We start from the raw sequence: 21,779 nt of genomic DNA, 5'->3' as shown, positions 1-21,779 counted from the left end.
TAGATACGCGTTAAGCGGTGGAAAATGAATGAATGGAACATGGAGGCTTAGCGATAGAGTCGAGTAATTTGTATGTAGATATAAAAATCCAGATTTGAATCGCTGGAAAAAGTGATTTTATACGGGGCACTTGCCCCCGCGTTTGAAGACTTTGCCCAGAGCCACATATTTACAGTAGTACGCTTCAAACATGGAATCACACTCTTTAAATTTGGCTATACTTTATTATAATTTTTATAATCTAAAGGCTACAATGTATACCACCGATAATTATAATATGTAAACCACCGATGCCACAAGATTTTGAAGACAACAAGAGATCTATTAGTATCTTCACATTTGTTTCTATGAACAGTATAACTTTATTAGTATTTCTTCGTGTCTTCAATACCAATCAAGATACTCAGGTGTTTTGTTTTATATGACTCACTTTATGAGCACCTACCGGACTCGATTCTATCGTTAGATCCTATCGTAAAAAGTGTAAGACCTATTCACCAGGTTAATGATGTATATTTAAGCGACTATTTTTGCACGTCGTAAATTCTTTAACGCCTTTTTATAGGTATTATTCTTATTTTAACCGTCCGCTTGAAATTGCTATTTTTCATAATGGCAAGGATAATACGTATAGGCTTCATAATGAGAAGTGTTTTATTGATCGTTACTACGATCGTAAATTTTTTCAATCGCTACACCGAGCGTAACATGATCGTTTCAACGATCATTAATATCTGCTTCGACTAATTGGATATAAATTTATCAGACAAGTGTAAATAGTTTATTAAATAGTTTTACAATTGTAAATAGTTTACTAAACGAAGCTATCATTAGCGGTTATCGTTAAGATTCTGATTTAATATTTTTCTTTGAAAATATCATTTCAAAAGATATTTCACGTAGTATTACAGAGCTTGTGTTTACTCACGTAGTAGTACAGTTTGAAATTAATCAGACCACCCTTGATGCCTCAGATTGTGAGTCACTTTAAATTCGTTTTAATCAAAGAGATCAATACATCTTACTTCGTTGCTTTATTAAAAAATAATTCCGTAAATAATATACAAAGTATACGCACATAATTTTGTATTTAATTATTAAATAGTATTAATTGTTAAATACTTGCATTAGAGAATAATACATTATAGGATGTTCAATATTGCCACGTAAAGTTTGTCACACTGTTAATTGTTCAACTATGTCTTAGTTCAGCTTCACTTAAGAAAAGACAAGCATAAAGATGCAACAAGAAGATAATCGTAAATCTGAATCTAGCAACTTGACTCCAGAAAAATTGCAAAGAACTCCTCGGGATGGAGGTAAGTTTTATCAGTATGTGGTTTAACGTGTATTAATGAATTAATAACATTATGTTACTACTTTTCAGGATCTATTAGAAGAGACGCGTCTCATTCGGAAGAGCGGAGCAAACGGAGAATTCATTATACTCCGTATAATAGTCCCGAAAAGTATTCTAAAACTCCTCAAAGTAGTGGTATGTTTTATTTCAATCTATAAATTAATATATTTTAATAACGCATGACAATATGGCGATCTAATGTGTGAAGAAGAAAATTATTAGAATGTAATAAAATGTCTGATTCGTTTATTTTGTAGGATCGTTTAGGAAAGAAGTTATGAAATCACAACTGGATAGTAATAAGCGTAAGATTCAATCGACACACAACGAAAGTCTCGAAAAGATTCCGAAAACTGATCAGGGCAGTAAATTCGTTAACACCTTGATAAGTCAATGGTCAAAACACATGGGAGTGCAAACCCCCTTGTCTCAAGCAGCAAAGGTATAATTTGTTAATGTTGTGGGATGAAGTTACCATGACAGCTTTAAAATGAAACTTTAATTTGCATGATTTGAAAGAAAATTTTGAAAATTTCTTCTTAAAATTTTCTATCGCTTTAAGGCCTGTAGGGTAAATTCATATGTTGCACATGTAAATTATTTTGTTTATAAATATAAAAGCAGGCACAGGAGAGTCCGATGTCGGAAGAAATTAGAGGAAAATGCAGCGTTGAAGAAAAAAAAATCCAAAAATTACAAAAGAAACTGCAAGCTGCTGAAGAAACTATATCTTCACTGTCTGTTGCTCATGAGGCTGAAGTAAAAGCTAAGGAAGAAATACTGCAGCAGTAACGTGCTCACTATGATGAATTAAAATATATTAATTTATGTTATGTTTATTAAAGTGAATTAATTGTGAATACAGAATAAGTTATACCTATTTTTTAGGTTGAACAGCGATTGGGAATCAATTACTAAATATTACTATGAAATCTCAGAAAGTTTAAAGCAGTTCCAACAGCACAAAGATAATTTATCAGAGTTGTATAACAACGTTATACTTATGCAACAATCAACAGTAAAAAGGTTACAACAGGAATTAAATAGTATGAGATTAAAAGGTAAAGTTTCAGGATTGATGTAATTATATAAATATATATATCTTTATTATGCTTTTATGTAGATGATGAACACAAGAACATTATTACTGGTATTGAAAGTAAAGTATCACAGCAAGAAAAACGGTACTTGTATAAAAATTAACTAACAGTAAACTAGTACTAAATTATTCACTTACCTATTAATTTAATTTACTGTTAGAATACAAGAAATGTTAACTGTGGAGGCTGAATTGAAAAAGCAGTTAGATGATGTAAAGAAGAAGTCAATTGTAGAGAAAGATCAGTTACACAATATTCATGCAGAAGAAAAATTAGAATTAATGAAGGTCTAAAACATGTTACTTAAGTAATTTTTACCTTATTCCTTTTTCCTTTTTTGTGTTGAAAGACGTGCACTATCTTCTTTTCTGAAAATAAGAAAAATACTTCTCGACTGTATTATCGCTGCACGTTGTTATCATAGATGCAATAAACGTGTGTAAAACATTGTAAATGATATTGATTCCAGAAACAAGACAAACTCACGTCGATAAACAACGATTTACAAGTGCAATTGCAAAAGATCGAACAAGAGAAACAAGGCTTGAGTAACTTGTTCGTGGAAAAAGACGAGAAAATCACCAAACTGCAAGAACAAATTGTTGCGTGCAAGTAAATATTTTTACACATTAATTCAATACATTTAATAGCATTGATTAAGTATGTGTATATTGTGACAGAAATAAGGAGCAGGATTTATTGCATCGAAGCACAGAATTAAGTTTGAAGTATGAAGAGTCAATTCGTAAAGAAGAAGAATTAAGAACACAATTAGAGTTGAAAGTGCAAGAAGTATAATCATATACTTTTTCTGATCATAATATAATATTTGTATATATGAAATATTAACTTTATTTTTTCAATAGATCAGTAGATTACAAGAACATATAAAGGCAAGACAAGAAATAGAATCAAGCTTAACTAAAGATCTTGACCTTATTGATAGCAAATATAAAACTATGCAAGATGATCTTTTAAATTTAAAAAATAAATTAAATGAAGCACAAGTTCGTAATTCGGATCTAGAAACATCTCTGGAAAATATGAAATATAATAACCAGCAGAAAATAACAGAATTGAATAAAACTATTAAGAGTTTAGAAGAAGAAAATAATATAGTACTCTCTGAGAAACGTTCAAAAATTCAGGTACAGAATTAAATAACATTTAAATAAACAAATTTACAAATTTTAATTTTGATCTTGTTCTTCCATGTAGGAATTGGAAAATACTTGTAAATTATTAAGAGAAAGGCATGAGAAAGAGATAACATCTTTGAAGAACGAGTTCGACATTGAACGTGCAGAAATGAGAAAAACGATAGAAATGCAAAATTCTGCTTTCACGAAGTTAAACGATACTTTGAATAAGATGAACGAGACAAACCAGATAAAAGAAAAATACTATCATGCGAAAGAGAATCATGATAAATTACAAGACAGATTGAATCAAAAATCACAATCAATTGTAGAATCTAACTTGAGCCAGATGAAGATAAGCGAGAGCCACGAAATAGAAGAGCAACAATTGCAAGAGAACATTGCAACACAAAAAGTTGCATTCAAAAATAAAAATGAAATATCAGATTCAAAAAAGCAGGATATATATACTTTCAGTACAAAATCACAGCAAAATGTAAGTTATTACAATAAAATAATTTTTATGAACTAATAATTTGTTTAAATATATGTATTGAAATTTTATTTAATTACAGATATCACCTATGAAGCAAAATAAGTTCAACTTCAGTTCTTCAATGAAGGTAATGTTATTAAATTTCTCTTGTAAAATTTTAAAAGAAAAGTAAACTAACATTGCTCTCATAGGTTTCTGATAGTGTTGAAAAATATTCTTCTTACCTTTCTCAAAGTAAGAATTTAATGCAATCATTCACAAAATCACAGGAAAATAAAGAAAGAATAAATGAGGTATTTATTTTAGAAAAATTATTTCTTTATATACAGCTTGTACAATTAAAATCTGTTTCTTTTTACAAATAGGATCTAATTAACGCAACACAAAAGAAGAAAATATTTAAAACACGTAGTACTGGTTTAAAACAGTATGGAACACCTCGAAAAATATTAAAAAAATAAAATGTTTTGCATAATATTACAATATGCGATGCTGCATATAAATTCTTAAGTTTATTTTGTTTATCTTGCTCAAATGACAGAAACAAATATTTTACTTTAAAATTGTTGGTGTTTGGTTAAAAATACATGTATCAACACATAAGAACACTTATTCATAAAATAATATTTTTAATAAAAAATAATAAATATGTCACAATTTACAATCAATATATACATTAATAAAATGTGCGTAATATTTCACAAAATAATATAACAACATTGTTCCTATCTGACATCACATTTTTGGAAAATAATATGTATTACATGCTACATATATAATATTGAATTTTTCATTCATGTAAAGCTTATTTCGATTGTTGCGTTTAAATATGTTGTGTGACATATAGTGACATTTAATATTCAGAAAAAAATAAATATATATACATATATTCCAAGAATAACTCTAATTAGATATTCTTGTATATTTTCATTAAAATTGAATTAACAAATGCTAAACTGCTGTGCATACTTACTTTTCAACTCATTTGATTATTATTTAAAAGTGGAAGAACAATCCCAATTCATAGATCTTTCCACAGCCATCTTCCATTTTGAGTACCTCAAGTCTCTCTCTAAAACGTGAATAAATATTTGTAAATTTGCTGCTTATACAATAGTGCTTATAAAAATTTTACCATCTTCTCCAATAGCAGGTGAAAATTTTGTGACTTGGGATGCATCTACATCATTAATGTCTATGATTCCTGCTCCAACACCAGCTAATATAGCAGCCCCTAATGCTGTTGATTCTACCATATTAGGTCGTACTATTCGAATCATTAAAACAATGTTAACATACATTAAATTTTAATAGAAATTTATTATCGAAAATTCGGTATTCATATATATGTAAAGTGTACATACCCACGCTTATTCCAGTTAAATCAGCTTGTAACTGCATAAGTAAATTATTTACTGTCATTCCACCATCGACTTGTAATGTCGTTAGTTTCGTCCCTGAATCTTTAACCATTGCTTCTAAAATATCTCTTGTTTGAAAGCAAACAGCTTCTAAAGTTGCTCGAACGATATGGTACTGTTGTGTATCTTCAGTAATACCACAAATTATTCTGAAAAATATACACCACATATGATTTGTGCATCACTTATGAATCTTGCTATAAAAAGTTATTTACCCCCTAGCATCTTGTTCCCAATATGGGGCATATAAACCAGAGAATGCAGGTACAAAGTATACATCTCCAGTACATTTTACATGTTCTGCCATTTCTTGGGACTGTGCAATGTTGTTAAACAGCTGCATGTTATCGCGTAACCATGATAATGCTGCTCCAGCTACAGCTACAGATCCTTCTAGTGCATAAGTTGCTGGAGCTTTACCCATTTTATATGCAATAGTTGTTATAAGACCCTGATTTGAATCTATTTTCTAAAATAATAGAATACTTATTAAATAAGATAGTTTTCAATTACCTACATCATACAACAATATTAACTGTGTAAGTACATACAACACTTCCAGTATTATACAGCAAGAAGCAACCAGTTCCATAAGTAGCTTTTGCTTGTCCAGGCTTTAAACATAACTGACCAAGCAGAGCTCCTTGTTGATCACCTACACACTGTGTGAGTAAGGACAGGTACATGAATTAAGTCAAGTATTAATTACAAGATACAATATTTTTGTAATAATTTACCCCTGCTATAGGTACACCAGCAAGAACTGAAGGATTAGAAACTGTTCCATACATTTCAGCACTAGAGCGTATTTCAGGAAGAATATGTTGTGGAATTCCAAAAAATCGGCACAACAGAGGATCCCATTTCAATGATTCTATGTTCATTAACATAGTACGAGATGCATTTGAAACATCTGTTATGTGCAGTTGCCCCTTAGTAAGATTCTGCACCAAAAATTATAATAAATCATAAATAGAAACATAATATAAAACATAATATAAAAAATAGATTAGCTATAATACCCAAATAAGCCATGTATCAATTGTTCCAAATACACATTTTTTTTCATCCACTGCATGTTTAATACGAGGAACGTTATCAATAAGCCAACGTATTTTAAGAGCACTAAAATATGGTGACATTGGAAGGCCACAAAGTGGTTTTAAGTAATTTTTATTTCTTGTTTTGTTAGGCACACTATCCAATATATCCTCTAAAGTTGTAGTTGTTCTCATATCCAACCACACTGCAAAGTTTGTTAACAATTAATCTTATTAATAATGACTTACACAAACATGCATATTATTGACACAGTAAAAATTGTGTTTTACCAATTGCATTGTGCAATGGTTCTCCCGTATTTCTATCCCACATTAAAGTGGTTTCTCGTTGATTGGTAATCCCAATTGCTTTGATGTCAGATACACTTAAACCAATACCCTTTAATTTTTCTACTGTTATCTTGATGCAATCGATAACAGCTTGTAAAATTTCTTTTGGATCTTGTTCCACCCATCCTTCCTGCGGATACTTCTGCTTGATTTCAATTTGGTGTGATGCTACTACTTTTCTAAGCAATACATCAAATACCTAAAGTAAATATGATACATTATATATTGTATTTAAATACTTTTTATTATTTTACATGAATATATTATTATTTGTACAAACAGTAAGAAAATTGCATTTAGCGAATATATAAATAAAAAATAAATATTATATCATTTATGAATTAAAAGTTATAGATGATCTTAAAAATCAAATATTTGATATCATGCTATCATAATGTAAACATGGTGCTCCACGTAGGTATACTAGCGTACTTCAAATTACGTTTATTCATCTTCGTCAATAATCCCTTATTTTTGTTACATACATCTTAATGCATGAAAAAAAATTACTTACTAAAAATCTAGCGCTACTTGTTCCTTCGTCTATTGCTCCTATAAATGGTCCGGAACGATTAAAATTTTGAGACATAGTATTTTTTTTGGGTCACTTAAATTTCAATGAAATGTTCGAAAAAACATTTGAATGTATTTGTGCAGTGATCTGTACTTAATCTTTATCTTAACTTGTTATATAATAATATAAAATCAAATATAAAACATATTAGATGACATAATGACACATATTTCAAATGAAATTAAAAAAATATACATTATTTATCTTTTGTTCTATATAGCTTTTTATTGATCACATTAGAAATTCATCGTCATTCATCAAATAATGTAATATAGATTTTAGAGTACACGTAATAAAAATTAAATGCTCAATTTTCTATTATAATTTGTCAATTAATTTGTCAGTTGTTATTTACGAAATCGTACAAATATTAAAGATGATGGAAATACATCAAACGCTAGGTTTATGCATGAAATACATTTATTTCTTTTTTTGCAAGTAAATGAATTATTAAATTTATACTCTATATAAGTTAATAACATTACATAGTATTACCATTTCAATTAACATTGCTTAAAAAAAGATGTACATATTAATATTTATTCAATCTATCCGAGATGTAAAATACATTACTAAATAACATAATAATCAATGCAAATATCTAACTTTTTGTTTTAAATATATTCGTTATTCAAAATAAGTTAATTAACATATATTTCCATAGAAATACGAAAATACAGTGTAAGAGTAAGTTGAAGGAGCGATATATGTAGTTATATATAGAAAGAGAACGTTGCTACAGTTCGTCTAGGTCCAGGGTCGTCAAAATAAATAGGTGGGGATGTTGGAGTAAAATTTCCCAGGCCCAAAATTCGCAAGATCCCGAGCATTATTCCATAATTCGTTTTGTTCTTTTTTTGCTTAGGGCCTATGAACATAAATATTTTTTCGCAGGTCCGATGACATCTTTCGACGCCCCTGCCTATAGGTCCATGATTTCAAGTGTTGTTCTTCTAGAGTTTTTCCCATTAGAAGGTTTGCTACGAAAATATTTCCCCAGATTTCTCTATTCTAGTAACTTTTAACGCTTGAGCTAGTATTTATCTCATTTCACTTTGCGTTACCGGTAAGGACGGACGTACGTTTGTGGGTGCAGTGGACAATTATTTGTTCGATGATAATTGAATTAGATTAAGTGTTCGCCAGTGTCTAATACACGTGAATTTTGTAATGTTTCAGGCAAATAACTATTAAACTGGCTTCGTAATACACGTTTATTACTTGGCCGGATTTCTTTATTACGGTAGAGTAAGTATTCCATGATACGTCGTGTCTGCCCCATGCGAAACCCTCTCCCTCTTTCCTCTTGTCCTTCTCGCTCTGGGATGTAACGGCATCAGACTTAGATTGCAAGTCTTCTATTTCGATACAAAAATACGTGGATACTATTTCGATCCATGCAACTTGCATACATTCATTTTGAAAGAGGTTACCGATCTTATGACGTGTCAAGTGAATACTTCATTCCATATGGTGGTCACTGCCTCAACCACTTGGTGGTCATTGACATGCTGGCATTTAACTTGAACTGTTTTCCTATTTCCTATTAAATATCGCAATCGTTATGAACTTTTATGGGTGATTAGCGTCTAGAGTTATTTGTGTTAAATATGTAATCATTAATTAAATGCTTATTTGAAAAGAATGTACTAGAAAAAATTGTTCATAGTACTATTACATTCTGTAAAAATTTTTGGCATTTTTAGCAGTCTTTCAAAATCCTTTGTTTCTGTTGTTCTGTCTAGTCTTTTAATTCATTTTCCATCTTTTCAATAGGTTTTATTTAGTTGTTAAAAGTATTTTGTTTTAAATATTATATGCATATAAGTATTAATGAATTCAATTTTAGAATAAAATTGATTATGTAATTTTTTATTTTTAAATTAACTGCATGAAATTCTAGTTTAAATTTATTATATAAAACAAAAATTCAGATTTGAAATATAAGAATTGGAGCTCCTTTTAATGGTTACTTGTGTGTGTTAAGTAATAAGTTTTGTTTGATTAATATTCTTTTGTGTTATAGTGCTACTGTAAGGACTTGGCACGGAACAGGACAACCCCATCATGCAGCAGCAGTCAGTAATGGAAGAGGGAACGGCCTATGAGCCACCTACTTATGATGAGACATTCCCAGTTCTTCCTGAGTCAGCCAGTTCAAGTTCAGGGAAATTAAATATTTTCTCTATAAATAATAATTTACAGCTTGGACGTATAACAATCACACAGGTATATGTCATTTGATCACAGTGTATGTGTATAATTTTTTACAATGTATTTATTTATCCTTTTAGATATTTCGTGTGCCTGGAGAAGAACGCAAATTTGATCACAGTGACAAATTTGGTGAACGTGAATCCATACGTACATGTAAAACTATAATGAAAGAGACAAATACTAATATTGAAATAGCATCATCGAAAGATCAATCTCTTACATTCCTAATAACTGGCAAGCAAAATCAAGTGTTGGAAGCTAAGCGTCGAATTTTAACAACATTTCAGACTCAGGTTAAACATCATGGCCATTTCTAAAATTAAACTCTCCATTGTAATGAATGATCTTATAATGGAATAATTACTATAGGCAAGTAAACAAATTAGCATTCCTAAGGACCACCATCGTTGGATTCTTGGAAAACAGGGACAGCGTCTCAAGGATCTAGAGAAGACAACTGCAACAAAGATAAATGTTCCGTCTGTGCAAGATCAGTCAGATATAATCACAATTACAGGAACGAAAGAGGGAATAGAAAAGGCTGAACATGAAATTAGGGTTATTTCAGATGAACAGGTTAGTGGTATTATTTGTTATTTTAGTTATCTTGTAGTAAACAAGTAACATGTACAGTATTTGGTTATATTATAGTCAAGAAAAGCATTTGAAAGAATATCTGTGCCAAAAATATATCACCCCTTTATACATGGTGCACACAATGAGAATCTCAATGCTATGATGGCAGAAACTGGTGCTCGAATTAATATCCCTCCTGCTTCTGTGCAAGAAGATGAAATTACTATTGCAGGTGAAAAAGAAGGAGTCTTGGCAGCAAAACAAAAAATTGAAGCTATTTACAGAGATATGGTAAGAGAGACTAAACAGAAATTACATAAATTTGTATATGTTTTAGAATTAAAATTATAATTATGGTTTAGGAAAAAAGATGTACAACAGTATCAGTTGAAGTTCCCAAACAGCAGCACAAATATGTTATTGGTCCACGTGGTAGTACCATAGCAGAAATATTACAAGTAACTGGTGTAAGTGTAGAAATGCCAGCACCAGATTCCCCTACTGGAACTATTACTCTTCGAGGACCTCAAGAAAAGCTTGGCCAAGGTAATATTTAATCCATAATTGGAAAAACAATTAAATATATAAACATCTAGTGTTAACGAATATATCCGATAATATAGCATTGACCAAAGTGTACGAAAAAGCAAATAGTGTTCGTACAGCTGTTGTGAAAGCACCAGTATGGATTCATAAGTATATAATAGGACGAAAAGGAGTTAATATCAAACGTATTACGCAAGAAATGCCGAAAGTAAATGTAGAATTTACTGGTAAAGAAGACAAGATTAAGATTGAAGGTCCTCCTGAAGAAGTAGAAAAAGCACAAAATGAACTTCAATTAATGGCTAGTGATCTCATATCCAAGCTTACTTTTACAGAATTAAATGTTGATCCTCGATTTTATAAACATATTATTGGGAAAAATGGTTGTAATGGTGAGTAATTGACTATTATTTTAATTATTGTATTAATTATAAATTATTTATGTTTTCTTCTGTACAGTAAATCGTGTGAAAGAAGGTACAGGCGTTGTTATTAATATTTCTGAGAATGACGGTAGTAATGTTATTCGTATCGAAGGAAACCTTACTGGTGTGCTCAAAGCTCAAACGGTTTGTATTGTGCATTCATTCTATATACACGATATAATATATACTTTAAACTCAAGATTTACTGAAAGATTTGTTACAGGAATTAGTAGAAATGGTGAGGAAATTAGAGAACGAAAAAGAGAAAGATGTGATAATAGATCATCGTTATTATCCGGGTATTATCGGAAACAAGGGAGATAATATTAAAGAGATTAGAGATAAGTTTAACCAAGTACAGATTACTATTCCTGGTCTAGGTATGTAGCGTGATATATGCAATAACTAGAACTCGGATTTATGCCAGGTACAAACATTCGAAAGACCTCGGTTCTTGTTGGCATTTAGCCAACAGGGGCTCGATGTGAATTTTTAGAGTGCAGATAATATATATCATTTTGCATTGTTATGCACTCTTTTTTGTTTAATTATACAAAAATAGAATACCTAAAATTTAAAAGTCACTATAAAATAATTATATACAATTTTTAAGATCGAGATATTTTACGTAGTATTATTTAAAAATTTTCTGTTGATAGGCGCGACAGGAGATATAGTAAAGATTAGAGGACCCAAAGAAGATGTAGATAAGTGCCATAAGTATCTAATGAAGTTAGTAAAAGAATTGAACGAAAATAACTATGTATTAGAAGTCCCCATTTTTAAACAATTCCATAAATTTATCATCGGAAAGGGTGGAGTAAATATTCGTAAGGTTGGTATCTTCTTCGTTATGTCACATTGTAAATGTATTTTATTTTAAATAATATATATGTTAACTTTATAGATAAGAGAGGAAACTCAAACTAAAATTGACTTACCAGCTGAAGGTGAAAAAAGTGATGTCATAACCATTACAGGAAAAAAAGAAAACGTCGAGAAAGCTAAAGAAATGATTCAGAAAATCCAAAATGAATTGGTAATTTATATATATATTTTTATAAAAATAATGTTGAAATAATTGTTAATTGTTTATATTAATGCATGTTTTTATCAGGCTAACATCGTTACCGATGAAATAGTAATTCCACCGAAGTATTATAACTCACTTATTGGCACTGGCGGAAAATTGATTCATTCCATTATGGAAGATTGTGGCGGTGTTGCCATTAAGTTTCCTACTGCTGAAAGCCGAAGTGATAAGGTAAATTATTGTTAATTCTAACGGTGATAATCCTATGTCTTTCTTGATTTGTCAGTATAGACGATAAAATCATTAATATTTTATACTTAGGTAACTATTAGAGGGCCTAAAGAAGACGTCGAGAAAGCAAAACAACAATTGCTTGAACTCACAAATGAAAAACAATTATCTAGCTATTCAGCCGAGGTTCGTGCCAAAGTACAGCATCACAAATTTCTCATTGGAAAAAATGGTGCCAATATTAAAAAGGTCTGTAATTATTTATTCATGGAGTTTACATAATATATGCCAATATTACTTACACATATTTATTCTAGATAAGAGAATCCACGGGTGCACGTATCATATTCCCAACGGACGATGAGCATGATAAAGAAGTAATTACTATCATAGGAAAGAAGGAGGCTGTTGAAAAAGCTAAGGCTGAACTAGAAGCTACAATCAGTGAAATTGTACGGGCTACTGTTACACAAAACTACTTTTGCATTTGTCTTAGGAGTATAATTATTTTTTGAATTCTTTATTTTGTAGGATAATATCACTGAAGGAGAAATTCGTATTGATCCAAAGCATCACAGACATTTTGTAGCTCGTAGGGGTGGTGTGTTGCATCGTATTGCAGATGAGTGTGGGGGAGTGCAAATTTCATTCCCGAGAGCTGGTGTCGATAGTGATCGAGTAATTTTAAAAGGTTCACACGAATGCATAGAGGCAGCGAAACAACGAATGCGAGAAATTGTACAGGAATTGGTAAAATTTTTTAATTAATACTTTCATTATTTCCTCTAATTTCGCATTTTTCATAGGAATGAAAATTTCGTTTATACTTCTTAGGAATCTATGGTAACTGAAGAATGCATAATACCGCAAAAACATCATCGTACGGTGATGGGAGCAAAAGGTCGTAAGGTGCAAACAATTACGTCTGAATATGATGTACAAATTAAATTCCCTGACAGGGATACGTATGGTTAGTACATAAAATTGTTTTTTAACAAAACTTCAACAAATTTTTCAAGTTCACGCTTATATTTTAGATGAGCAACGTGTAGCGGGACAGATGAATGGGGAGAATGGAGAAGTTACCGAGACCATTCCAGCCTGTGATATTATTCGTATCACTGGACAACCAGAAAATGTAGCAGCTGCTAAACAAGCATTGCTAGATCTTGTACCGATTACAATAGAGGTTCGTTTTCTCAATAATATTACATTGCGTTAATGATCGAATGAGTATATAAATGCAAAATGTATTACAGGTAGAGGTGCCGTTTGATCTACATCGTTCTATAATAGGCCAGAAAGGTCGAGATGTGCGAGAACTAATGAATACATATGATGTTCATATCATGCTGTCTCCGGCAGAAGAGAAGCTTGATTATATCAAGGTACGTAGAGTAGTTAATTATTATTTAAAATGAAATAATAATATGTGATCTATTTATTAGATTTCTGGAACTCCTTCATGCGTTGAAAATGCAAAACAAGCTATTCTTGACAAATGCAAAGCATTGGAAGCGGAAAGACAAGATAGAGCTTTAAAATCGTTCGAATTGAAGGTGAGTTCAGTTGTTAGTACTATAAATGCGGAATACTTGTGTATTATTTAAATGTATATTTCAATTTTTTTTAGATCGAAGTTGATCCAGAATATCATCCGAAGATAATTGGACGAAAAGGAGCAGTAATTAATAAAATACGTAGTGATCACGATGTTCAAATCAATTTCCCACGTAAAGGTGACCCTGAAGAACATATCATTACAATTACTGGTTACGAAAAAAATGCTTGTAGTGCACGAGATGATATTATGAAAATTGTCAATGAATTAGTAAGTTCATCAATCGAATGGTATTATTTATCTTATATTGTAGAATACGATGATTTTTAACAAAATATATTTTATAATTCAGAATGGGTTGACAAAAGAAGAAGTACACATCAATGCTGCTGTACATTCACGTTTAATTGGTTCGAAGGGTAGGAATATTCGTAAAATAATGGACGAATTTAAAGTGGATATCAAATTTCCAAGAAAAACTGATCCTGACCCCAATATTGTAACAATTGTGGGAACAGAGGACAACGTGGCAGATGCAAAAGATCGTTTATTGAATTTGGAAGAAGAATACGTAAATATTTTAGAATAAATTTCTACTATATACATTTTAGCATTTAAGTAGTGGAGTCTTTTAAACTGAATTTCACGATATTTGTGAAATTTCAGATTCAAGATGTTTTAGAAAATGAATATCGTGAAAATTTACGTTCACCTCAACGAGACGAGAGGAATTCTGGAAATTCTGGCTTCGTCGTGAAAGGAGGACCTTGGGAGCAGCAACCACAAAGTGCTCCGAATACCGCTAGTGTTGAAGAATTTCCACAATTTGCTGGGTATTCACACGTACCTGTGACTAATCCTGACGGTCCTTGGGGTGTAAAACGTTAATATATCAGTCGAGTAAAACTGAATGAAAACTATAAGGTAACATTATATAACTTTCCTCTGACAAACGATACAAAAGGGTACACACATTAGTGCTAGGTGGTTCCCTGTTCCATTACTGATGTTGCTGCATACGACCTGGCCACTCTATTGGACTCTGATACTGGTTTACTACATAACGTTTGACGATGATGTTTATATTTGCAGTTCATATACTAATAACCTATGTATCTGTAACTGTAACGCATGATATTTTAAGTTGATTGCCATGTTAGGAATATACACACATACAGTCAGACGCAAATTGCGAGTGATTTCATTCATAAACAGAACGTCTGATTTCTTCATAACTTTTATTTTTACTGATATGCCTTTCAGGTACAGATATGTTGTACTTAAGACTGTGGCTTCGTAGGAACTAATTTTTTTGTGTATATTATATATTCTTCAGATTGTCTCTATCCGTATAGATTGTGCGGTTAAACATATTGCGTTTAGCCGGATATAATGTTTTGTTAATTTATTTATATTTTTTGTATATAAATTGCATTTTTTTGTTGTGTTGGACTTAAGTGAAATCGTTTTTGAACTATCATGATGATACATATTAGAGTCTATATCAAACCTTTATGAAACGTAAAGCTTTAAGGTCTTTCTAAGGAAAACGTTCCTAAACATGATTTCCTGCTTGTTTTTTATATATGTAATGTGATAAAAGGTCGCTTTATATTTTTTAAATTCCAGTACACTAAAAAAACGGAAACATAACAATCTGCCAGTGAACTGAATGTACATTATTAAATATTGAATTTAACAAAAATTAATGAACATTGAATGTATATCAGGGGAACATAATCTTTAGAAGGCCTTGCTAATTATTGCACTGCATTTATGCAGTCATCAAAGACGAGACACGAGATTATTGGAATTATTGAAAGAGAAAAATCATGAATACTGTAATTTAAAAGCGATACGCCGTGTTCTTTGAATAGCTAATTTTATTTATTCTCTCTGTTTTACTGTTTGCTGTATGATGTGCAAATTTTTGCATTCTACTATTTATGAGGCCAACTAGCTAAGAAAAGATATTCGGTTCAAGTGCCTTGTCTATTTTCTTCAAGACAGCTCATTTCAATTGTTGGAGGAATGTGAATATTAGTTTATATATAATTATATATAGTATATAAATATTGATAATAATTATTATATACATATAATCAATTATGATAGGTATTGTACTGCACGTACAATAATATACTACCATCATGAATAAAATAATAGATACTATCATGTATACAGAAATTCACCTATATTTTTTAGATTTACAGTAATTTTTATAAAACTACTTGGTACGACGACTTATGTGTCATCTCCAATGCATGGTTTATACAAGATGCCAGAATTAGCAATCTTAATATGCTTAGTTTTGGCTAAAGATTTGATAGATGCTGTGCATGAATGTACCTTTTCTAATGAATTATAAATACAAAATAATTGTAATTATGGAATAATAATATTCTCTGTACACATGTCATGATATATGAATTCTATTGTAACAATATATATATACATACATATATATATACATACATATATATTATAATTAATCTATTGTTAAAAAAGTTGTTATTTTTTCCTTCTGTGGTTCATAGCCACATTTTTAAACAAACTCTCGGTATTAATACTGTGTCACTTTGTCAATTTAATATATTTATTGCAAAGTAGATGAAAGTTGTAACATCTTTAATTGCTTTACAAATCCTTCATTAGGTTTAATGCAATTTCTCAACTTTTTCACTCTGTCATAAGCATCATTATAAGGTAACTTCTCAACAGTCATTAAATAAGAAATAATAATTGTTGGTGCACGAGATACACCGGCATTGCAATGTACAAGAATATTTTCATGACGATTTTCATGTATTATTTTAATACATTTTTTTACTGGCACTATTAGATCAGATTCAGGTAAATCTAATAAATCACAGTAATAATACTTAATCCCATCAAATTTTTCCATTACGTTAATACCAACGCTTAAAATATGACGAATATTATGTTCTTGTAAAATTTCTTTATTTGCAACAGGATCTTGCGAGCTGAGATAAAGTCCTGACATTATCTGACTGATTTGTAAGTCAGGTTTATTATCTACCACAAATGGTATTCCAACTGGTAATTCTTTCTTTTCACCGTTCACTTCTTGGTACCTTTGACCAAGCATATTTGTGACAACAGTTTTACAGGATTTCAACTGTAATCTTTTATTCTTTATTAAGTTTTCTAAACTCATTGTTATATATATAATATTTGATGAAGTCAAAATATACCAATTATGAAAAGGCTACTTTGTTTATATTTTTGCATAATTTACTTCTTTTCCTTCTACTGGTATGACTATTCTATGATTAGGATCCGTTTCATATTCTATTTTATATTGATCTAAGTCCTCTTGACAATATTCTATATTTGCAAGAAATAAACCATGTCCTGGAACTGGTTGTATTTTACTAGGCCAATTGTGATGGCCAGGAACTTGTAACATTATAGTTATATCTCTTTCTGTTAATTTTCCAGTAGCTAAAGCAAATAGAGCTGATACAATTCGTCTGACCTGTAAACAAATAAAATTAGTATAAGAATTGTAATATTTACATTCATATTTGAGTTGTTCATAGAAATATTCAAATACTGCACAATACAAAATGAAAGTGATAGAAACTCAAATATAAAAAATACAATTAAATTGATTTACATATGTAATCATAAACATAATTATTTCAAAACAATTATTATTTAAAGTTTAATATATTTATAGAAAGTTAATTGTATTCAATTATTATTCAAAATAATATTAATTCATATACCTGTTTATACAAAAAACCTTTTGATGAGCATACGATATTCCAAAAGTCAAAATCTTGGGACAATGGATCAAGTGGCATAAAGGGTTGACCTTTTTCTAGCGTTAAGACATTTAGTTTCCTTACGTAATTAATTGGTCTTGAATCAATTTTTTTTGCGCTGAATGTTTGAAAATTTTGTGTTCTCAAAAATAACTTGAGTCCATTTCTTAATCTTTCAATGTCAATATCATCTGATCTATTACATGCATGATACAAGATTATAAAATAATCAACAATACATTCAGAAGATAATATTTCTCTAATAAATAATACCTTAAATAATGACAATATGATCTTTCCATAATTGGAATCTTATGATTATCTTTATTTTTGGGTATCATAAACCTATACACATATGTTCTAGACTTTATTATGTGTTTCGCTTGAAAATTTGGCTGCACAGGAACAAACTCTAAAAGTCTTAAAATACAATGATGATTTCTTACAAACGTATAATCACTAAACAGAATGTTAATAGTGAGTAACTAATTACCTAATATCATGATTACACTTTAACAAATATCGATTGATATATTTAAGTGCTTCCTCGGGATTATAAATAACATTGTACTTATTGATTAAATCAACCTGACCTATGTTGCCCAAAGCATGGACTCCAACGTCTGTTCTATAATTTATATTTTATATATTACTATTTATAATTTTAAAAAGCACAATTATTTTAATTTATGATTAGATATAAGATATGAAATAAGAAAAAACAATTTTGTGCAAAGCCCTTCACCTGCTACTACAGTACATTCTTGGTGGATGTATACATTTTGGTATTAGTATTGTAAAAGCAGTTTCTAAAGCACCTTGAACAGTATCTGGATCATTCAACATAATATATGTATCTTTAATCACATTTTTCTGAATTCCTCTAAAAATATATACAATTTATACATAATACAAAATTTTAACTTTCCGTTTTAATTAGATAGACTAACTAAAAACATAAGAATATCTATAATTATACCTATACTGTGTGCCAAGATATGAAAATTTAATGAAATATCTTCCCATTTTTCCAATTTATAGAAAGATACAAAATATAATTAATGTTTCAGTCACAAATTAAACGTACAGTTCACTTTTACAAAAATAACCTTAAAATGACTATAAAGCACGCTTAGTTTAGGTTTGTTTATAAGCACGTGGGATATTACTATACGGTTCAGAGGCTAAGGTTAGATGATGTTATATAATCAATACATAAGCAGCACTTAATATTTCTCGCAGTTCAAACAACAATGATATAAATTAATACAACTTCAAAAACTGATGTTTCATTTAATAAACATTCTTACCTTTGTTTCTGTAAGCACTGCACCAATTTTTCGTTTGTATGCCTAGGGCCCGAGAAATTTTCAATACGATCCTGTAATTACCTCCTTCACTTTCATGTTATCCTATTACATTACTTTTAGTTCAAGATGTGTACCGGTAGATGGTGTTGCCTCATTTTTTTTTACTTATGCTCGAAATACAGTGCAAGGAACTGTGTAGTAATATTATAAATGAAGAAATGATGTTTAGTCAGTACAATAATTATAATTACATTTTAGACACTTTTAAAGGGAAAGAGTTACAAAAGTATGATTCGAAAATAAACAATTTGTATGTATTACATTTGATATACGCGTAGTTTATTTTAAATTGTAATCGATACATAATAGACACGTAATAAGATAATCTCAAAAATCATGCTCCATTGCACAAATAGATTAAATCAAACTCCATAATTAATGAAGTTACTTGTAACGTAACAAATCGATTTATTTACGCTTATAAAAGTTCCAGGCAGTTTATGTTGCACAGTAATTGAATACTTTCTTTTCTGCCCATTCGTACAATGAAGGGACGATTAATATGGTGGTGGAAGATTATTAAACAATATTTACAAAACTGTAGCGTACATGGCGTCAGATATCTGGTCGATGACAATATTACATATGCGGAAAGGTAAATGTGTTTTATAAAAAAATTATAACCGCTATTAATATACTTCGAAAAACTGTTATTCACAGATTTTTTTGGCTGATCTTTTGCGTGTTATGTTGGATCGGATGTGCAGTTACGATCAAGGATGCGGTGACAAATTTTATTAAGTCTCCCGTTGCTGTAACCACCGAGACTATGTATCTCGATTGGGAGACACCTTTTCCCGCCATTGCTTTTTGCATTTCTACCAGCAAAAAAATTAAGACTGACTATTCTAACACGTAAGTTAATTTTTGAAGATAAAATATATTGAACGATATTTGAAGAGAAAGAAATTTTTAGACAGCGTCAGAAACATAGAAAAATAAAAAATTTTCCAAAATATGGAACGTTGACTTTATTAGTAAAAATACGATTATATTAAACTTAAATTTATATTTAAGCAATCCAGGAATGTTGCCGAATAATTTCAAACGTGCTTTGTTTAAAACATCGGCTGAGGATCTTTTGCTTGCTTACGAAGGGGTAAGACGGTGTATTTCATATATTTACTAGCAGAGTAATTAATTTAATTTATTACAGTTGAAAGCGCCCTGTGCGGACTTTCTAGCCGAATGCAGTTGGAACAATGTGAAGTTCAATTGTTGTACCGAATTTCAAGAATTAAAGAAAACTGGCATCGGATATTGTGTCGCGATGAATACTTACCACTTGAAGAAAACTAATCAACCGAGTGTACGATTTTTCATCAACCGCACCGTGAAATACGGCGATCTGATAATTGATTTCAAGCTAAACGCGAAGGCGAAGGAACACTCTCACTCTTCATTTACAGTTCGTATCCTACAGTTCTTTTTTAGCAGACAATTTGAGACTTACAACACGCTAATTTACCGTACGATTTAGGTGCACGTCCTCAACAACCTGCAGCTACCGATGCTCACCAACATAGAAAAGGACGAGATCCGCATGAAGCGTGGCAGTACAACTCCGGTTCAGTTCATAATGTATGATACATTCAACGAGGATGGAGTGAAGTACGTCCCGATTATGCATAGAAATTGTCGCTTTATGTACGAGAATCGCGTTGACAGTCTGTTTGACATTTATAGTAGCGACTCGTGTTATCTTCAGGTACACAAATCTTAAATATCATACAAATAAGACGGTTCTGAAAATGCATAAATAATTTATACCTCACCAAGACTGATTAATTACACGGGCATTTAGATGATAATAGAACGGATGATAAAGTTCTGCGGTTGTGTGCATTTTTATTATATCGTACCGTCTGGAGCGAGGGTTTGTAACGGAAGCGAAATGCGCTGCATAATCGCCAACAAGACGGAAATCATGTCCAAGTCGGAGAAACTCGAACAATGCAACCCGAATTGCGAGGGAACGTCTCTGATCATGTATGAAGATAAAGTATTTCTACTTTAGATTTGAAATGTTTAAGGGTTGCCTTTTGTCTATAAAATATGATACATAGTTTGACAAACCCTTATGTGACAGAAACCGAATGGAATCTTCTGAGTATGACTCTCTGGATCGTTCCTCCTCAAGAGTTCATGTTATTCTACTTTCGCAACCGGTGAAGAGATATCGCCGATACGTGGTCAACGACATATTGGATGTAATAGGTACAAATCTAATACTAATACAATTTAGTTTGCTCAATAAAAGTCACAGTCAAATGATTGTTTTTAAAAAAAATGATTCCCGTTTTCAGTTGCAGTCGGAAGCGCTTTCGGCCTCTTCATGGGCGTCAGTATTTTGAGCTTCTTCGAAATACCGTATTGGTTCTTTATACGTCGAGATAAACTGGAGAACAATTTTTCTTGAATCAACGTTTTGAAAGTCACAGATTGTTTGATATCACGAGTGCAATCGATACTGTTCGTTTTACAACGACACTGCAGTCCGTGCACGAGATTGTTACTAAAACGAGAACCAGAAGTAAACATAACGATT

The 21,779-nt window shown here is 30.9% G+C and overlaps 6 protein-coding genes across 17 annotated transcripts; 3 read left to right on the top strand and 3 right to left on the bottom strand.

Annotated features, from left to right (window-relative positions):
* The first annotated feature begins 313 nt into the window (after positions 1–313).
* LOC100876670 (uncharacterized) lies at positions 314–4,780 on the top strand. Of its 3 annotated transcripts, XM_076530601.1 has the most exons (15): positions 314–483; positions 566–1,319; positions 1,388–1,495; positions 1,618–1,802; positions 1,982–2,148; positions 2,249–2,421; positions 2,484–2,544; positions 2,621–2,747; positions 2,930–3,072; positions 3,141–3,252; positions 3,327–3,608; positions 3,679–4,095; positions 4,175–4,222; positions 4,287–4,388; positions 4,461–4,780. In XM_076530601.1, exons 2-15 carry the CDS (start codon positions 1,241–1,243, stop codon positions 4,554–4,556), a joined length of 2,100 nt encoding a protein of 699 aa, XP_076386716.1. In that variant the 5' UTR covers positions 314–483; positions 566–1,240; the 3' UTR covers positions 4,557–4,780. The 3 variants fall into 3 exon arrangements, with proteins under 3 accessions (XP_076386716.1, XP_012152045.2, XP_012152044.2); XM_012296655.2 differs by having other exon boundaries at positions 314–1,319; positions 1,985–2,148; XM_012296654.2 differs by having other exon boundaries at positions 314–1,319.
* On the bottom strand, positions 4,700–7,688 carry Gk1 (Glycerol kinase 1). Of its 3 annotated transcripts, none has more exons than XM_003708067.3 (9): positions 7,422–7,688; positions 6,848–7,106; positions 6,539–6,762; positions 6,254–6,460; positions 6,068–6,178; positions 5,732–5,985; positions 5,460–5,665; positions 5,231–5,362; positions 4,700–5,167 (listed from the first exon to the last, which is right to left on the bottom strand). In XM_003708067.3, the coding sequence occupies exons 1-9, from the start codon at positions 7,494–7,496 to the stop codon at positions 5,088–5,090; spliced, it is 1,548 nt and encodes a 515-aa protein (XP_003708115.2). In that variant the 5' UTR covers positions 7,497–7,688; the 3' UTR covers positions 4,700–5,087. The 3 variants fall into 3 exon arrangements, with proteins under 3 accessions (XP_003708115.2, XP_076386717.1, XP_076386718.1); XM_076530602.1 differs by lacking the exon at positions 7,422–7,688 and adding an exon at positions 7,340–7,397; XM_076530603.1 differs by lacking the exon at positions 7,422–7,688 and adding an exon at positions 7,188–7,205.
* An 849-nt stretch (positions 7,689–8,537) lies between these two features.
* Dp1 (satellite-binding protein 1 Dp1) lies at positions 8,538–15,527 on the top strand. Its single transcript, XM_012296645.2, has 23 exons — positions 8,538–8,559; positions 8,661–8,729; positions 9,508–9,710; positions 9,776–9,991; positions 10,068–10,274; positions 10,350–10,565; positions 10,637–10,820; positions 10,898–11,212; positions 11,280–11,389; positions 11,469–11,625; positions 11,905–12,080; positions 12,153–12,284; positions 12,363–12,509; positions 12,600–12,758; positions 12,827–12,961; positions 13,041–13,259; positions 13,344–13,479; positions 13,547–13,698; positions 13,769–13,897; positions 13,958–14,068; positions 14,143–14,340; positions 14,423–14,641; positions 14,737–15,527. The coding sequence occupies exons 3-23, from the start codon at positions 9,549–9,551 to the stop codon at positions 14,956–14,958; spliced, it is 3,702 nt and encodes a 1,233-aa protein (XP_012152035.1). The 5' UTR covers positions 8,538–8,559; positions 8,661–8,729; positions 9,508–9,548; the 3' UTR covers positions 14,959–15,527.
* ppk13 (pickpocket 13) lies at positions 14,909–21,676 on the top strand. 5 transcript variants are annotated; one of them, XM_076530607.1, is made up of 9 exons: positions 14,909–14,994; positions 19,659–19,826; positions 19,939–20,086; positions 20,249–20,330; positions 20,388–20,639; positions 20,712–20,939; positions 21,036–21,220; positions 21,321–21,448; positions 21,538–21,676. In XM_076530607.1, exons 2-9 carry the CDS (start codon positions 19,781–19,783, stop codon positions 21,648–21,650), a joined length of 1,182 nt encoding a protein of 393 aa, XP_076386722.1. In that variant the 5' UTR covers positions 14,909–14,994; positions 19,659–19,780; the 3' UTR covers positions 21,651–21,676. The 5 variants fall into 5 exon arrangements, with proteins under 5 accessions (XP_076386722.1, XP_076386721.1, XP_012152038.1 ...); XM_076530606.1 differs by having other exon boundaries at positions 19,892–20,086; XM_012296648.2 differs by lacking the exon at positions 14,909–14,994 and adding an exon at positions 19,283–19,481 and having other exon boundaries at positions 19,892–20,086.
* On the bottom strand, positions 16,485–17,248 carry LOC100876450 (putative dual specificity protein phosphatase DDB_G0283417). Its single transcript, XM_003708066.3, has one exon. The coding sequence runs from the start codon at positions 17,246–17,248 to the stop codon at positions 16,667–16,669; it is 582 nt and encodes a 193-aa protein (XP_003708114.1). The 3' UTR covers positions 16,485–16,666.
* On the bottom strand, positions 17,204–19,276 carry LOC100876335 (tRNA pseudouridine synthase-like 1). Of its 4 annotated transcripts, none has more exons than XM_012296646.2 (6): positions 19,172–19,276; positions 18,607–18,744; positions 18,355–18,489; positions 18,135–18,281; positions 17,823–18,057; positions 17,204–17,569 (listed from the first exon to the last, which is right to left on the bottom strand). In XM_012296646.2, exons 2-6 carry the CDS (start codon positions 18,705–18,707, stop codon positions 17,309–17,311), a joined length of 879 nt encoding a protein of 292 aa, XP_012152036.2. In that variant the 5' UTR covers positions 18,708–18,744; positions 19,172–19,276; the 3' UTR covers positions 17,204–17,308. The 4 variants fall into 4 exon arrangements, with proteins under 4 accessions (XP_012152036.2, XP_012152037.1, XP_003708113.2 ...); XM_012296647.2 differs by having other exon boundaries at positions 18,607–18,691; positions 19,172–19,275; XM_003708065.3 differs by lacking the exon at positions 19,172–19,276 and adding an exon at positions 18,841–19,103.
* Positions 21,677–21,779: the final 103 nt, after the last annotated feature.

This window comes from Megachile rotundata, chromosome 4, assembly GCF_050947335.1.
Source record: "Megachile rotundata isolate GNS110a chromosome 4, iyMegRotu1, whole genome shotgun sequence".
Lineage (NCBI taxonomy): Eukaryota > Metazoa > Arthropoda > Insecta > Hymenoptera > Megachilidae > Megachile > Megachile rotundata.
The sequence above is the reverse complement of the archived record's forward strand: the minus strand, read 5'-3'. Positions and strand labels throughout refer to the sequence as shown.

What these genes read in the sequence shown, in the direction of transcription:
- LOC100876670 (XM_076530601.1), top strand. Translation starts at nt 1,241, where the DNA reads ATGCAACAAGAAGATAATCGTAAATCTGAATCTAGCAACTTGACTCCA. An exon ending in AGAAACGTTCAAAAATTCAG is followed by an intron (nt 3,609 to 3,678) that starts GTACAGAATTAA and finishes TCTTCCATGTAG; the next exon opens with GAATTGGAAAATACTTGTAA. An exon ending in ACTTCAGTTCTTCAATGAAG is followed by an intron (nt 4,223 to 4,286) that starts GTAATGTTATTA and finishes TTGCTCTCATAG; the next exon opens with GTTTCTGATAGTGTTGAAAA.
- Gk1 (XM_003708067.3), bottom strand. Translation starts at nt 7,496, where the DNA reads ATGTCTCAAAATTTTAATCGTTCCGGACCATTTATAGGAGCAATAGAC. An exon ending in CTGGTGTACCTATAGCAGGG is followed by an intron (nt 6,179 to 6,253) that starts GTAAATTATTAC and finishes TTACTCACACAG; the next exon opens with TGTGTAGGTGATCAACAAGG. An exon ending in ACCTGCTATTGGAGAAGATG is followed by an intron (nt 5,168 to 5,230) that starts GTAAAATTTTTA and finishes TTCACGTTTTAG; the next exon opens with AGAGAGACTTGAGGTACTCA.
- Dp1 (XM_012296645.2), top strand. Translation starts at nt 9,549, where the DNA reads ATGCAGCAGCAGTCAGTAATGGAAGAGGGAACGGCCTATGAGCCACCT. An exon ending in GACGTATAACAATCACACAG is followed by an intron (nt 9,711 to 9,775) that starts GTATATGTCATT and finishes TTATCCTTTTAG; the next exon opens with ATATTTCGTGTGCCTGGAGA. An exon ending in TGAAAATTGTCAATGAATTA is followed by an intron (nt 14,341 to 14,422) that starts GTAAGTTCATCA and finishes TTTATAATTCAG; the next exon opens with AATGGGTTGACAAAAGAAGA.
- LOC100876450 (XM_003708066.3), bottom strand. Translation starts at nt 17,248, where the DNA reads ATGAGTTTAGAAAACTTAATAAAGAATAAAAGATTACAGTTGAAATCC.
- LOC100876335 (XM_003708065.3), bottom strand. Translation starts at nt 18,887, where the DNA reads ATGGGAAGATATTTCATTAAATTTTCATATCTTGGCACACAGTATAG. An exon ending in TATCTTGGCACACAGTATAG is followed by an intron (nt 18,745 to 18,840) that starts GTATAATTATAG and finishes ATATATTTTTAG; the next exon opens with AGGAATTCAGAAAAATGTGA. An exon ending in AAGGTTTTTTGTATAAACAG is followed by an intron (nt 17,570 to 17,822) that starts GTATATGAATTA and finishes ATTTGTTTACAG; the next exon opens with GTCAGACGAATTGTATCAGC.
- ppk13 (XM_076530606.1), top strand. Translation starts at nt 19,717, where the DNA reads ATGAAGGGACGATTAATATGGTGGTGGAAGATTATTAAACAATATTTA. An exon ending in AAGACTGACTATTCTAACAC is followed by an intron (nt 20,087 to 20,248) that starts GTAAGTTAATTT and finishes TTTATATTTAAG; the next exon opens with CAATCCAGGAATGTTGCCGA. An exon ending in ACTCTCACTCTTCATTTACA is followed by an intron (nt 20,640 to 20,711) that starts GTTCGTATCCTA and finishes CGTACGATTTAG; the next exon opens with GTGCACGTCCTCAACAACCT.